Below are 15,378 nucleotides of genomic sequence, written 5' to 3' on the forward strand. Positions count from 1 at the left end.
AACTTTTGTCTGCTGCACGTTTCTGTCCCCAAACTCTCCCGTCTTTGTACTTTTCGCTCTCTTTCATGCCCCCTTTTTTCTCCTTTCTCCCTCATGTTCCTTCCTTTGACTGTCCGCTCCACTGAAAGTTTCCTGCCACTGTGAGAGACACATCTGCATTGCAGTGCCGAGGGCGAACCTAGCAGCAGCTGGAAGAGAGATGTGGTGAGAGAGAGCAGCTTTTCAAAGGAAAACGGATAGGGGGAGAAAACGGGGGGGGGGGGGATGGTGGCAGAAGAGGAAAATGAGGGAGCAAAAGAAAGCGAGGGACAGAGTCAGACAGCAAATTATAGACTGACCTGCCGTTTGCAAACATAATGGACTCATGAGTGACAGCAAAACATTGCGTCATTACAGCCGTTTATTGTTGCCTTTTGACACAGAAACACAGCCGTTTAACCCCCCCGTGCACGCGCACACACACACACACACACACACACACACACACACACACACACACACACACACACACACACACACACACACACACACACACACACACACACACACACACACACACACACACAAGCTCTACCTCAACACCACCCTCCCAGCCCACCCCCACAGGACAAAAAAAATAAAATACAAACAAAACCATTTGCCCCTCAAAGTGCTGTCACAGGGAAATCATAGACGGGGTCATCCCCCCCACCGTACCCCCCCATGCAGCCCCCACCTCCCTCAGAGTGCCTCCAACATTATTAATGGCGTCATCATTTTTTTCCCCCTCTGCTCAGTCTATTTCCCTTCCGATGTTCGGGCCTGCTCCATCGTGTTCTGCCATGTTTCTGTAATTGCTCCAATGGCTTGCCTTATGCTGAGCATGTACATTTATGAGTGCGCGTACGATTGTGCACACGCACGCACCAGTCCATGCCAGTGTTTGTCTACATTGTGTGTGTGTGTGTGTGTGTGTGTGTGTGTGTGTGTGTGTGTGTGTGTGTGTGTGTGTGCGGACACATTAACATCCTCAGCGTTAATCTATCCATCTGTAAATCTGAGGGTGAACAAAGGCAACCAAATGGACCCTTTGCGGGTCCTTTTGGTCGTCCTTTTTTTCCATCTCAGAGTTAGATGAACACTGAGGACTTTTACTGTGTAATGTATATATGGCTTGCACGTGTGTTGTGTTGTTGCCTCCCCTGCCGGGCCCGTCTGGGAGTTTGTGGGGCAGAACTGCCAAGCCGCAGGGCGAGCTCCACATGGAGCGAAATGACAGCCTCCGGGCCACCATTGTTTGATGACCGTGAAACTCTCGCGGTTAGCGTAAGGCGTTCGACCGGCTGCCGCAGCCGGGAACCTATACAGCCCTGCGAGTGGCTCTCCCAACCGACCCTCTGCTGTGCTGCTGCAACAAACAACGAAAGGGACCACATGCCTTATAATTTATAACAGCGACCAGCTGAGCAATCAGAGGTGCATGGCACAGAGACAGAATATGAGAGAGAGAGAGAGAGAGATGCACACTCAGTACAATTTGTCACGGTCTTTCAGAATAAATGGCTCTCTGTGGTTAAACGCGGGTGGGCAGAAGTGAAATGCAAAAATAGTGAGAGGGTGGGTGGAGAGACTGAAGGCGGTGTTGGAGCCCTGGAGTACTGGAGAGAATGTCCAGCCTGTCAACTCTCAGAGTCAAGGTCAGACCAAGTGAGGGGTACAAGTGTGTCGAAGAGGCAGCAGAGCAGGTGGGCCCCCCCTCTGTGGAGAGAGAGAGAGAGAGAGGGGTGTGTGTGTGTGTGTGTGTGTGTGTGTGTGTGTGTGTGTGTGTGTGTGTGTGTGTGTGTGTGTGTGTGTGTGTGTGTGAATACAGCCATTCTACTCCAACCCATGCATGTCTGTAGGTCAACATGCAGCCCAGGTGGCTTTCTTCAGTCTCGTCGGCGTTCAAGGAGTTTTAATGTCACATGCACACATGCATACTGTATGCTGCTATATGTGGCCAGTGAAAGTAGAAAAACAGACAAAAGACTTGCAATCAGGTGCAAACCTTGTTCAGTGCTGTATATATTATGTCTAAAGTAGACCGTTACCTTTCAGGACATGGATAAATGAACCTGGGTTCCACTTCCAATGGATCCAATATAGTTAGTCAAAAGCTGGTTAAATATTTATAACATATTGCACTATTTTAAACCTTATATTGTCTCTATTGTGCAGGGCATGGTTTAAAAGGCTCAGCTGAGCTTGTAGATTGGTCTTTTTTGCTACGCTAGCGCTACACTGTCAAACAATAAAATATGAAATAAGGCATTATGGACACACTCACACAGCTATTAGAATAGCAATGGAATAACAATGGAAAAGGAAAATCCTGGAGAACAGCTCAGCATTTTAGTTGGAGGCAACGCCTAAAATGCATGTTTGAAAACAACAAGCATGGCCACTCTTTTACTCAATCTCTCCCGCGGAAAAAAGACAGCTCTTTTAGGTTAAACAAATTATGTTCCAAAATTATTATGTAAAGAGCGGAGATTAAAGCCACATTTGTCATACTTTATTTTTATTTTGTCTCTGCATTTATATCTGATTCATTTCTATACCTACCCTCTATCTCGGTCTCTCTGTCCGTATATGACACGTGCACACGCACACGCACACAATAAAACACGTGCACACGCATGCAGACGCATGCACACACACACGCACACACACACACACACACACACACACACACACACACACACACACACACACACACACACACACACACACACACACACACACACACACACACACACACACACACACACACACACACACACACACACACACACACACACACACACACACACACAGTTTATTATGCAGTAACATCACCAGATCCCCCTTAGGCAGCTGTGCATCTCCGTATGACTGATGAGGGTAATTTCTTCCAAACAACAGAATGATCACTTCTGTTGGTAAGGGTCCCCCCCCCCCCCTCTCTCTCTATATATCTATCTCTCTCTAGCAAAAAAGAAAAGAAAAAGTGCTGTGTCAAAGGAAAGGAGACATTTGTTGCCGTGTCTCCTGTAGTAGCTATACAGTAGGATGGTTTTGTGGAGATAAATACCTCTACCCTCACACCCCATATAAATTAAATAAACGTGTGACCAAGAGACGGCATCTGTGAAGATGCGTGTCAATAAGTATCGACACGTTTACCCTCAACCAAAGACTCCTAATCGAGTTGTATTGATCCCCAGGCTAGCTAGCATAATAAAAGGCACTTTCCATCTCTGAGTTTGCACTGTGACGAGTGGGGGTGTAAAAGAAGCATGGGGAGATGGGGGGGGGGGGGGACAAGCTTTCCTTATTTTTTCCTTGATTACCATGGGGATCCAATATAATACACATGCCACAGTGAATTAGCCTCACATTCAGAACGGGGCTTTGGCCATGGTTTTTTTTTCCCTTTTTCTTTTTTAAACTCTGTACTCCGTACAACGGAGCACCAAGGGGGAGCACAGCCAGAGGAGAGCATGCAGCAGTTAGGGAGTTGTCTGCCTCGTCTCCTGGCCTCGTATAGGTTCAGCTTCAGTGCGCTGTCTTTACCTATTCCCCCATCTGTCAGTCACACACCAAAACAAATCCACCTGTCGGGCCAAGGAAACCCGGGCCGAGCGAGCGCTGTGCGCCACCACAGCTGTCTGGGCGTGCCGCGGCGTCGAACGAGAGGGCCAGCGAGCGCCCTCCGCTGGTGATGGAAGGGCCCATTATGAGGCTTATTACCCAGGCTGTCAGCATGCACCTAGATCCACTCACCTGCACGGTAGACACCCCCGCAACCCCACCACCACCCCACACAACTAATGAAGACAGCCGCGCCATTTCAATGGCACGTCGAACGTGGAAAAGACACGGCTCTGTGCGTCCGCGTCCTTGATGACAAGGTTGGCTCCGACCCATGTAACAATATAACAATTGGAGCATGAGAGACAGACATTCTTTGTGCGTGTGCTACTTGATTGCCTCGGCGATGAAGCTATTAGCAGGGCATTATGTAAATTGTAAATGGTCAGGGAAGGGAAAAAAAAAACATCTAATAGGATAAAGGCTAAGTACAGTGCAATTTAATGGCGCTGACTTTCAGTGGCTCTCTGAAGGATGTTTTCAATTATAACAGAGCTAATTTAATTCATTGTTTCACAGCTGAAAATGCATTTTTAAAGGTTGACTGAGTCTCTATTTCAGAACTCAAGTTTAATCAGTCATGTACGTTGAACACATGCACTGGAACGTCCTCTAAAGAGATTGACAAAGTTGCCGGGGATCTGCGCTCGGGCTCTTAAAGGGACATGTGTGCCGCCGCCCTGCCTTTCCCCTCTCTCTCCCCGACAGAAGGCAATCTTTCAGCTGCGCCGGGGAGAACACGCGTCTGAGGGATGAAAAGAACCTGCGCCTTTAAGAGGGCTGTCTCCCCTTTCCCTCATGCTCCCCCTCAACTACACAGACACTCCTCCTGTGAGCATTTGCGAGGCAGCTCCTGTCCCTTACGTCTCTTTGTGGGGGAACAGAGCACACTTCCAACAGCATCACTGGAGACCACACTGAGGAGCGCTCCAGGGAGGGACGTCCCCCCCTGCCCCTCCTCGCCGCCACCGCCCGGTTCCAAACCTCAGCAACTCCCACGCTGCCGGGCTCCTGCGGCCCCCCCCCCGCCAACACAGGAAGGCCAGAGAGGAGCCGAGGCTAAAGACATCATCCAAAAAAAGCTGGACGACCCTCATCCAGAGGTACGACACCTGGAAACAGCCCCACGAGGTCAGACGAGAGTTCACGGATGTCGACGGATCGCCGCGCCAACATGAGTCGCGCTGGACTTGAACGCTAAGCATAAAAGGTGGAGTGTTGTTTACACGGTACTTAGCTTTCTCTTTTCAAAAGTTTGGTTGAAGAAGATTTGGAGAAAAAAAAGTGCTCTATGTTGTTTTACAGCTATTAGAATAAAAACAGTGCATGAATTCAGGACAATAAGGGGAACGAGGATAATTCAGGCTGATCTGTCTGCCAAACACTTTCCAAATAGTCCTTTGTGTTGTGAAATTGAGAACGTCTTCAATGGTGTCGCCACTACTCTTAATTCACCAGCCAGCCGTTTATCTTATTTCTGCAGCCCCCTTCTGAGAGGCAGCATTAAAGACTCTATTGATAGTGCTCTCGGGGAGCCGGGTAATATGTCTTATGTGAAGTCTTGAAACTTTACAGCTGTTGACTGGAGAGAGAGAGAGAGAGAGGGGGGGGGGGGGTGTCGGAGGAGTGGCACTGAAAATGATGCTGAGCGGTTTCCATGTGGGAAGTGTGTGAGTGGACTGAACTTGTAGCAGACGAGAGGTCGTTCAGGGGAAGAGACATGTTCACGGGGTGTGGAGTGATCAGCGGCCAGGGCCCGTACCTGGCCAGAGAGGCTGTCGGGCCTTACCCCGGGCTGGAGCTGAGCAGACAGATCCATACAGAGATTGGAGTAACGTCGGCGACCTACCCTGCCTACCAGGGTCAAGCTTATTGCAGCATGGTGCCGTCGTCAGCGGTCAACATGTCCGCCGTGTCCAGTCTCGCAACGCCTGTCCAGCTACCTAGTCCTCTTCCTCCTCCACCACCACCACCACCTCCTCCTCCTCCGCCTGCACTAAAACTAGGGCAAGGGGGATTTAAAAAGGTCTGCCGGACGGAGGAGGACTCCCCCTGCCCTTTCCCGGGCTTGGCCTCCGGGGTGCTGGAGATGCGAGTGAAAGAGGGAAGCAAGATCCGCAACCTGATGGGCTTCGCCATGGCACGCATGCAGGGGGAGAAGGGTGACGGTAAGGGGAGCACTGGCGACGGTGGTGGGCTGCGGCAGGTCGTCTTCACCGGGTCAGGCCGTGCCGTCACCAAGACCATCACCTGTGCTGAGATTATGAAACGCAAAGTGGGCTGTCTGCACCAACTGACCAAGCTGCGGTACAAGGGGGTGAAGGAAGTGTGGGAGAGTCACGAGGGCGGGTCATCAGAGATGACAGTGCAGCGGACCGTGCCCTCCATCAGCATTCTCCTTTCCAAAGACCCCCTGGACCCCAGCGAACCAGGCTACCAGCCTCCGGAGACCCTCAGTGCATTGTGGGAAGAGAGAGAGGGCGCAGAAGCCCTCCAAACGGCGTGCAAGAGACCGTCCGGTCCGCTACTGTACGGCGTTTTCCCGGACAGCAAGAGAGTGTGTTTGGGGGAGGGAGGTTCGGTCCCCCTGACACGCTGACTGGCTGAATTGGTGTCAAGCGGCAGAGAGGAATGAATCAGAGGAGTTAATTCCACGCTGCCCTCCACTCAAGCACAGTGCTGAGACAATCAGAGCACTCACTCAGACGGAACAATGCTTTCTGAGAGGAACTGAGTAGCCGTCTCTCTCCAGCCTCTAGAGGTCAGCTTGGCTGGGGAAGCTATGCTTGCCTCTGTACACTGAACAGCATTTATGGGGTGTGCCTCTCAGCATGTCAGACGCAGTCTCTTAAGCCCACAACGCTGGGATGAGGTGTGTTTACGCTATAAAATCTTTTAACAGATTCACATCCCATTTCACACCACCCACCAACAACAACAACAACAACAACACAAGAATAAGCCATGAGCTGTACAGGTTCCAGGTTGTGGCTCCCTGCGTCACAGTTAACCATCTGTAGCCTGTGGACTAACTCATTTGTCAAAATCATACTACTGTCATCTCTTTCATATTCTGTCATCATGTGACCTTTAGAAATGCACATTGCACAAGGCAGAGCTGAGAACTTAAATGACTATAAAGTACAAATTACTCAAAGCCATCCGTGAAATGATGAATGCAAAGCATACCAATTTTGTCTGTTTTATTAAATATCAAAGAATAGGAAGTCAAATAAATTATTTGCCATGGAAGATTTGTTTTGCACTTTGTCTTTCTTACTTATAGACGTTGTCACGGCCGACTTTGCAGAGCTCTGATTGAAAGGAAAATCACAGTATGCTGATCTTTTGATAACAGAACCGGCAGTGAAATTTGTCTGCAGCAAAAAAGAAAAATAGCTGATTTAACGACATAGCTGGTGATAAGACACAGCTCCTAAACCAAGTCAGTCTGACAGAAGTGCCTAGGGCAGAAATACAGGCACAGATTATCATTAAGATAGCAACACAACATCACAACACACTGGAGAAAAGGATTAAAACTAGGTTTGACAGAGCTGAACACCATTGTACCCCTGCAAAATATGAATCCAAGGTAACGTGCCACACCAATGCTACATTCCTTCCCCTTTCTATACCTATAGGCTCACACACCCATATCTGTTGTGAACCACATCATATCGCTTGTGGCATATTCTGCCCTTTCTCAAAAGAGATAATATGCTTGACAACCAGGCCTAAGATGAGCAAAATAGACAAGCTGACGCTATACTTCAGCTTGACTGACAACAAAATTGGAACAGTTGTGGACGTTCTAAAAATACACATTTTTATGCATCGCCTGCCTGCGTTTTCACACCTTTTAGGTATCCTCAGTGGCAGAAAGGAGAAGCTGCACAGCTGAACCATAAATTGTAAACATCAATGGTAAATGCATTAAAATCAACTCCAGGCATAACGTAGTGGAAAAGCAAATCTGAGCAGCGTTCATATTGATTTCTATGGATTAAAGGTTTCTACATACCTTTGTTTGAACGTTCTTCTAAACAAAAATCAGACAAATAGAAACCATTAATTCGCCAGAGAATTATTTCATCCCAGTGGGCCTAAGGACTTTTTCCACTTAATCAACCATGTCTTCTGGGTATAATAACCTTTCACAAGTGGAATTGTGTGTGGAGCCTTTTTCTCCTGATCTTAATGAAAATCTGCCATGGCACTACTCAGCCTAATAAAGTAAATTAATCAAAGGCGCCTCAGAAATGCAGAAACAGCTCTGTAACAATTTAAATAACAGAAGAAGAAGAAAACACCATTCCTATCGTTTTTTGTGTGACAGAATTAATCTTTTGCGTCATACAAATGTGAATGTGCCACGCAGGGGCTGCCACAGCATTTCCAAATGTCTATATGGCCGACACAGCGATTAACCTTCTTCTCGATCCCATTAAGAGAATCAGAGCAAAGCAGAGAGGACTCAAGGTTGAATAAGAAATGCTGCGACTGCAATAAACCCCATATGGAACAAACTGCATGTCCTCAAGACTGCCGGAAGGTTATCACTTCAGGTCGTTGTTATCACGGAGTTAACAGCTTTCACCCAAGAGCCCGCAGGAGAGTCAGTCAATGATGCGGGTCACACAGATAGTGCCGCCACAAGTAAATCTCAAATCGACCTGAATAAGCTATCACGCATTAAGAATTCTGGGCAAGGAGTAAAATGCAGAAGGGGGTAATTAGAACTAACAGGATAGCGCACCTGAGTGAGAGGACAGATAAAACACTGTGACAAAAGCATTACCCCCAGAGCCAAATCCAATGTGGCTGGCGCGAAATAGCATAGCGCTGAAGTCAACAAGATGCTTTGTGAGAGTGTGGCCAAGGTTATTCGCAAGCAGAGAGTCTATGTTGCCCAATTACATTTGTTTTCAAAGAAGTAATCAAGGTGGATTTGGCAGAGATATGTGCCAAGGCCTGAAATAAAATACCCCTCTTCTGTCTGCACAGCATCCTATGCATACATTTACCTAGTCTGACTGTTGGCCTATTATGCAATATGAGGAAAACATTTTTTCCCCTGAAGGACTGCCAGAGACCAGCTGAATCTATGTGAAGCTATGTTTTGTTGGCGTCACCTACTGTATTAACCCTAGACTAAGTATAAGTAAGTAAGCCTTGCAGAGCCATGTGGGACTTACCCCCAATCTAAACCTTGATGCTGAGTGCCAAGCAGGGAGGCATTGGGTCCCATTATGTTTTTGAGGGGCGCAAGCGCCTCCTATATTAGGCTATAGACATTAAATGCCATTGACAATGAATGGAGAATTTACCTCATAATTATGTGCCTGAGCAAATCGACATGTTACATCATGATGATGTACATGATAAGAGCACCCCTCACTTCACACGGGTGTGATTATTTTAATCCATATACTGGGGAGAAGATATTTGGTGTAGAGGGATAAAAGTAGGGGACTACACAGTCGACAAAGTATATATGATTGGTTCCCAAACACTGGGTTGGGACCCATTTGTGGGTCACGGACACATGAGACCCCTTTTGTTTGTTTTTCCACATGAATTAAAACAAAATGCAATGATTATTTTCAATAATTTTGTGAATTCCAAAACAAACAGTTTAATAAGTAGTTCAAGTTCAAGTTCATGTTCTTTATTAATGTCCCCGGGGGGGGGGGATTTGGTTTACAGCAGATCGTAGAGGTTTGAGACATAAGTAAACGAAAGAACACAGACACCAAACCGTCTACTCCTTGCTGCCGGTCGCTGCGTGCGAATACGCCCTGACTTCCTTCCTCCAAAATGTGACCTCCTTCGTTGAGAGCAAGCAAGATGTGACCAAAGAAGTAGTGAAAATAGCCGATCTGCTATTAGATCTGCTATTTTCACTAGTTTGGGTCCCGGCAAACATAATTTTTTGGGGTCTTGGGCTTAAAGGTTTTGGAACCACTATGGGGTTTAAGTAACAGTTTAATGAAGTGATGAGAATAAGTTCATGGATTCATGAACTGTTTCATGTATGCTGAGGCCACATAAAGTCCCTGTCACAGACTACAAACAGACTTTTGTTCCAGTAATAAATGTAAATGATGTTTGTTTGCGGCAGACTTAGAAAGCAATTCATCAGCGCTGTTTGCAACAACCGTAATCAATATGAAAAAAGGAAAAACAATGATTGCACTATTCTGCATGATGATGCAAATCAAGCGTTACAATGATTCATTGGTTACGAAATGAACTATAAGAACATTATGTTAAGAAAGGCCAATCACGCTTATCTACTGCGAGTGGCAACAGGCTAACCTCATGCACCAAGTGTGAATTAATTCATTTTGAACTCATTGTGTGCACTCAAAGCGAGTGCACACACTCTATTTTTCCTCCCTCCCGCCTTCGCTGCTTCTGCAGCAGATGAGAGCGAGGTCTCGGGGATGGCGTGGGAGTTCGCTATCTCCCAGCCTCCAGATGGCTCCGTCTTCGCTTATCTAGAAGAATGGGTGCCGCCTCCATTTTTCAACACGCCTTATCTGCGAATCCTTTAAATTGAATATTTACTGGGCCTATGTTTTCTGCCCGCGCTAGCCCTCTGAAGTCGCCATTCCTCTTGCAACTCTGCGAGACGGGCCAAAAGGTTTTTCCTCACTCGTACACACACTCTCCATCTGCCTTGTCAAGTAATGGGACAGTGATTGATTATGCGATTGCCAGAGAAAGAATGGAAGGTTAAGTAGAAAGCGGCAGAGACATACTAATGAATGGTCATCCAGGGAATATGTTCCGACAATAGAGAAATGTATGTTCCCCCAAAAACTGACAGCTGGCAGACCCCCATCTAAAGTCAGGAGTGAAATAGATTAAATTAATCACTGTCCTCACACTATCGTCTCTCTCCCAGTCCTACACTGGAGGTTAAGAGAACTCTCAAACAGCCATTGAAAACATCTTATTGCAATATGACAGGCCAGGGCCTATCTACATTAAACAAGCTGCACCACAGCTACTCCCCGGTAAGTGTCTGGAAATGTCTTTTCAAAACCGTTTTTTTGTGGAATGCCTCCATGTTACATTAATCAGCGCAGCTGAGGATGTAATTGCAGTGGTAGAGTCAAAGCTGTAAGTGCAGATAATGAAGGCTGAATATAGGGAGCTGCCAGAATCAAGGGTGAAAGAAACGAGAGGTTCAGAGTGTGAAACATACTCAGCTTTCTCTGAAAGGGGTTTGCCTGACAGATAGGAAATGAGGGTAGGACTACATTGTATACACAAATGACCACAATCACATATGAATTGTAAAAAAAGGAACATTTTCTCATTGTCTGCTAACTTTACTAAAACTATACCACCAACTGTTTTCGTTTAATTTGGGGCAGCTTATGGATGTTGAACTGTACTTAGAGACAAAGCAGCGCATTATAACCTTCGGTTCTTGTCTTAAACTACAACACATAATGTATGTATATCTTCACATTACATAAGGGATAGGCTCACATCGAAAAGCCCAGAAGACTTTATTCTTTCTATTACTGCCATCTCCTGGTCAGTAAAGTTAACTGAAAACAGTAGTGAAATAAACATAGTATTATGTGCTCTAGTGCAGGGGTTTTCAACTGATTGTGAACAAGGGACCACCACCCTGACTTAGAATCAACCTGGGGACCACTATTGTGTTGGGTGGGGATATGGCCTAAGATTAGTGCTTTTGTAAGTTAACACTTGCTATGCATCCCATGTGTATACATCCCACTGTTTCTCAACCGTTGACTACTACTGGTAAAATGTCCTAATAATAATGACTCAACCAGACTATCCGGTGCATTTCCCCTTTCTTGAGAATCTTAACTCCCTTTTTCAGTTGAATTTACTGAACTCCAACTTGTCAGTAAATGACTACATGGATGGACTCATCATAGGTCACCAGGTCATTCAGTTCACGGTTTCTCAACTAGTGGAAAGAACATTTAAAACAAATCAACAAATCCTACAAAATGCATGGTCAGGGACCACATGCAATACCTCCACGGACCACCAGTGGTCCACGGACCTCCTGTTGAAAACCCATGCTCTAGTGTGATAATGTTACTAATGAGGCCCTTCAAAACATTTTAGGCCCTACAGACCACAGATTCTGCACAATAAGTTACACAAGTGATCCCAGAATAAGCTATCAATGTCACAAAGAGATACTAATTGTACCCAATAATGTCTTATAATAATAGTATATACTAGTACCACAGGATACTACACTATTTTCTGGAATCCCCCATTCAAATTGCTGACAATCCCTTTTCTCAATCCTAGTTTAATTTCAATAAGTTCAAGGGACATCTTCAAGATGTGTTGTCTTCAATTTATATCATTTGTCAGAATGAAGGGACACAGTTACTACAGTAGTGTATTAATTAGTAAAGTAGACATAGCATGATAGTTTGATTTTCACGGATGACAACATGGTGCAAACTAACAGCATTCACAGTGAGTCACAGACAACAAGGTTTGTCCTGAAGTCACAGGATCTCTAAACATAATCAGCAACTATCGACCACAACTATATAAATACAACTATAACAATAATGTGAGCATCCATCACTGATTAACGTTAACTTATTGTTAACGTTCCCATTCTGTATGTAAATATGTTGTTCCCTGGTGGTCAGCGGCCAATTACATATCCTTCTGAGGGTCCTTGACATGAAAATGTTTGAGAACCACTGACACTGACAGAACCACTGGTTTTTCAGAAAGCTGCCAGGATTTAGAAGACATTTTGTAGAATCGGCCTCAGGACTAAATGGGTTAAGGGCCCTGGATGGAGTCTACACCAGAATGCTACGAATGGCACTATTATGTGTCACATGGGCCGCTGGGCGGACCCCATCAGAAATGTGGGCCTCTACGGGGACCTACCACTGGTCACAGACAAGGTCAGAGAGAGAAGGATGAGGTTTGCTGGGCACTGCGTCTTGGCACATTCACGAAAGGAAAGAGGCGCAATATACGTAGATAGATTTAAAAAAAAGAAAAAACATTAACACGATCAAAGTACGATTTTAAAATTTAAATGATTAACAAAGAAAACGAACACTGCTTTTGCCATGGCAATATTACCTTTAAAAAGGTTAACCCGGGATTTGATTAGAGGGCATGTAAAACCTTTAATGGATTATTTTCAGCTCTGCTAAAAGGATTAAGAATCAATGCATTTACAGGCTATTGACCCTGTAAATGACCACAAGTATAATCAATAGCATAATCAATGGAGTTATTATCAGGTACTTGAAGAAGGAAAATTGATTGTCTGGATTTATGCATTTTCTGAGGTGTGTGTGTGTGTGTGTGTGTGTGTGTGTGTGTGTGTGTGTGTGTGTGTGTGTGTGTGTGTGTGTGTACAGCAAGGTACAGTCAGACATTAGGGCTAAAAGGATATAACACAAAAAGGTCCTGGGTCTCGTTTCCATTGTGGACCTACAGTATGTAGTAAGAATACGGTAATAGTCATTATTAATGGTGGTAGTGTGGATGGAGGCAGTATACGACAATACCAATAGCAATAGAAATGTTTGTATTGGTGGGAGCACTGTGTTATCTATTATCTGAAACCCCAAATACTAGAACTTTTTGTGGTAAAAAAATCTATCTTCTTCCTCTCTTCTTCCCTTTCTTGATAAAACAATGGGAACTATATGCACAAAAAGGAATTTCACCCACTTTTTTATTGTAAAACTTCAATAAAAAATTCTGATTCTGACTAGCTCGTAGCACTTGCCATAGCAGTTGCCCTAGCCTTGACGACCTTGTAGGTGTATGAAAAGGCTACAATTTTGATAGCATGATATGTAGACAGTTCATTTGTAGACCCAACATCCTATATAATATATTTAAAACATAATATAAAAAATAACACTAAATGCAATAACACTGGCAGTTGGAAACAATTTGAGATTCATCTTTTTCCAGGCAAGAAACTATTTCAGGACTGGCAAAGTTATCTATACCAATAAATGGACGTTACATAATTAAGACATCTGACTCAAACATTAAGTGTGGCAGACCAATTAGTTCACACATCCCAAGACTTCTGTGATGGAGAGGTTGGTTAGCCTTTATCTGCTCCTTTGGAGGGGAGACGGGCAAAAGCCAGAGTCAAGTCTCGTAGAGAAAATCCAATTAATCAACGCAAATGTATTTGATTTAGAAAGCTCTTTTGCAATACTCAAAACAACATCTCCATCTTCATGGAAAAGAAGGTTAACAGTTTCCTGGCTAGTAGCTAGTGTTTGAACAAATGGTGTGCATGGTGTATATGGAAGTGACAAATCACATCAGCCACAGTACGGAAATAGCTATAAATGAAATGAGACATGTTTACTGTTGCCACTTTGCACTGCATGCCACGACATCTTCAGCCCAGCTTTATAGGAGTAGTTTACCCCAGAGAAAATGACTTATTTTCTATCAATTACACACCCCATGAAGCCTTGAATTCATGGTGAATATTTTTGTTTTCCTGAGACATTCCTGAGACATGATGCCCGGGTCATCGGTCAATAGGAGACTCAGTAAGACCTACGTCATTTACTACTACTCGTGTCCGTTGACCGCTGTCTATCTGTAGATCTATCACTTTGATCCCAAAGGATCACACAATAGACGTTTAGATACATTTCTAAATAGATGGAGGTGTTGCCAAGCCAATCATGAACCACATTCTCAACCTACAAACTGTAGCATTAATTTCTAATTTTCCATAGCCAGAAACAGTCAATTCAGTTTGAAGAATCACATTAGTATACAATACACACAGCATACAACACAAGCAGCTGCAGCAAAGAAAACAAAACCAAACAAGGTTCCTACCTTAAGTTGAGCAGTCTTCTACACATCAGTTATCTCTAGCTCATCCTCAGATGTGGCCTTCCAGCAGTGTCTCCAGTCATCTCCAGCCTCCATACACCTGACTAGCTTGCCAGTACTTTCTTCTCCTGCTGTTAGACAGGGCCTGCAGGGGCCCTTAAGCCAGAGCCTCTGCATGAAGTTGCTGTTCTTAACTCAGCATTTCTGGGGTCCTCGGAGTCACTGTAGGGGTTAGTAAAAAATGACATGTGAAAAAGTGACCCAGAGATTGGATGTTTCGGTCCTCAGTGATGATGATGGTCTGAGGACCATGCTATAGGCCAGGGGTTTTCAACTGATTGTGAACCAGGGACCACCACCTTGACTAAGAATCAACCTGGGGACCACTGTTGTGTTGCAAAGGGATATGGGCTAAGATTGTGCTTTCGTAATACTTGCTATGGACTACTGTTTCTAAAACCATGGTCCACGGACTTAACTGATATACAGTACTGACACATGTGGCCCTATCTTTGGCGTGCCTTAACCTTTATCCCTAAACTTTTTTGCCACATTTGACTATAATAATCTGTGTGTGTGTGTGTGTGTGTGTGTGTGTGTGTGTGTGTGTGTGTGTGTGTGTGTGTATATATATATATATAGTAAAAATGGCAAATACGTGCAAGATATAGCACATGATGACATGATTATATGGGCACATTTCCTAATAATGATGACTCAATCAGGCAAGCTTCACCACGTCACCCTTCTTGAGATTCTATCTCCCTTTTCTGTGAAATTTCTTTAAAAAAAAAATTTCACAATGTGTTTTTTTGAGCCAACTTCCTTGTTCGCTCCTAATGATAAATAGGTGACTGA

General features: G+C 44.9%; 1 protein-coding gene across 1 annotated transcript; it reads left to right on the forward strand.

Annotated features, from left to right (window-relative positions):
- The first annotated feature begins 4,594 nt into the window (after positions 1–4,594).
- Positions 4,595–6,891, forward strand: LOC308313009 (uncharacterized protein). The gene has a single exon (XM_080759850.1). It carries the CDS (start codon positions 5,309–5,311, stop codon positions 6,248–6,250), a length of 942 nt encoding a protein of 313 aa, XP_080615976.1. The 5' UTR covers positions 4,595–5,308; the 3' UTR covers positions 6,251–6,891.
- Positions 6,892–15,378: the final 8,487 nt, after the last annotated feature.

Source organism: Protomyctophum bolini (assembly GCF_963924005.1).
Source record: "Protomyctophum bolini genome assembly, chromosome: 1".
In the NCBI taxonomy this organism is placed as follows: Eukaryota; Metazoa; Chordata; class Actinopteri; order Myctophiformes; family Myctophidae; genus Protomyctophum; species Protomyctophum bolini.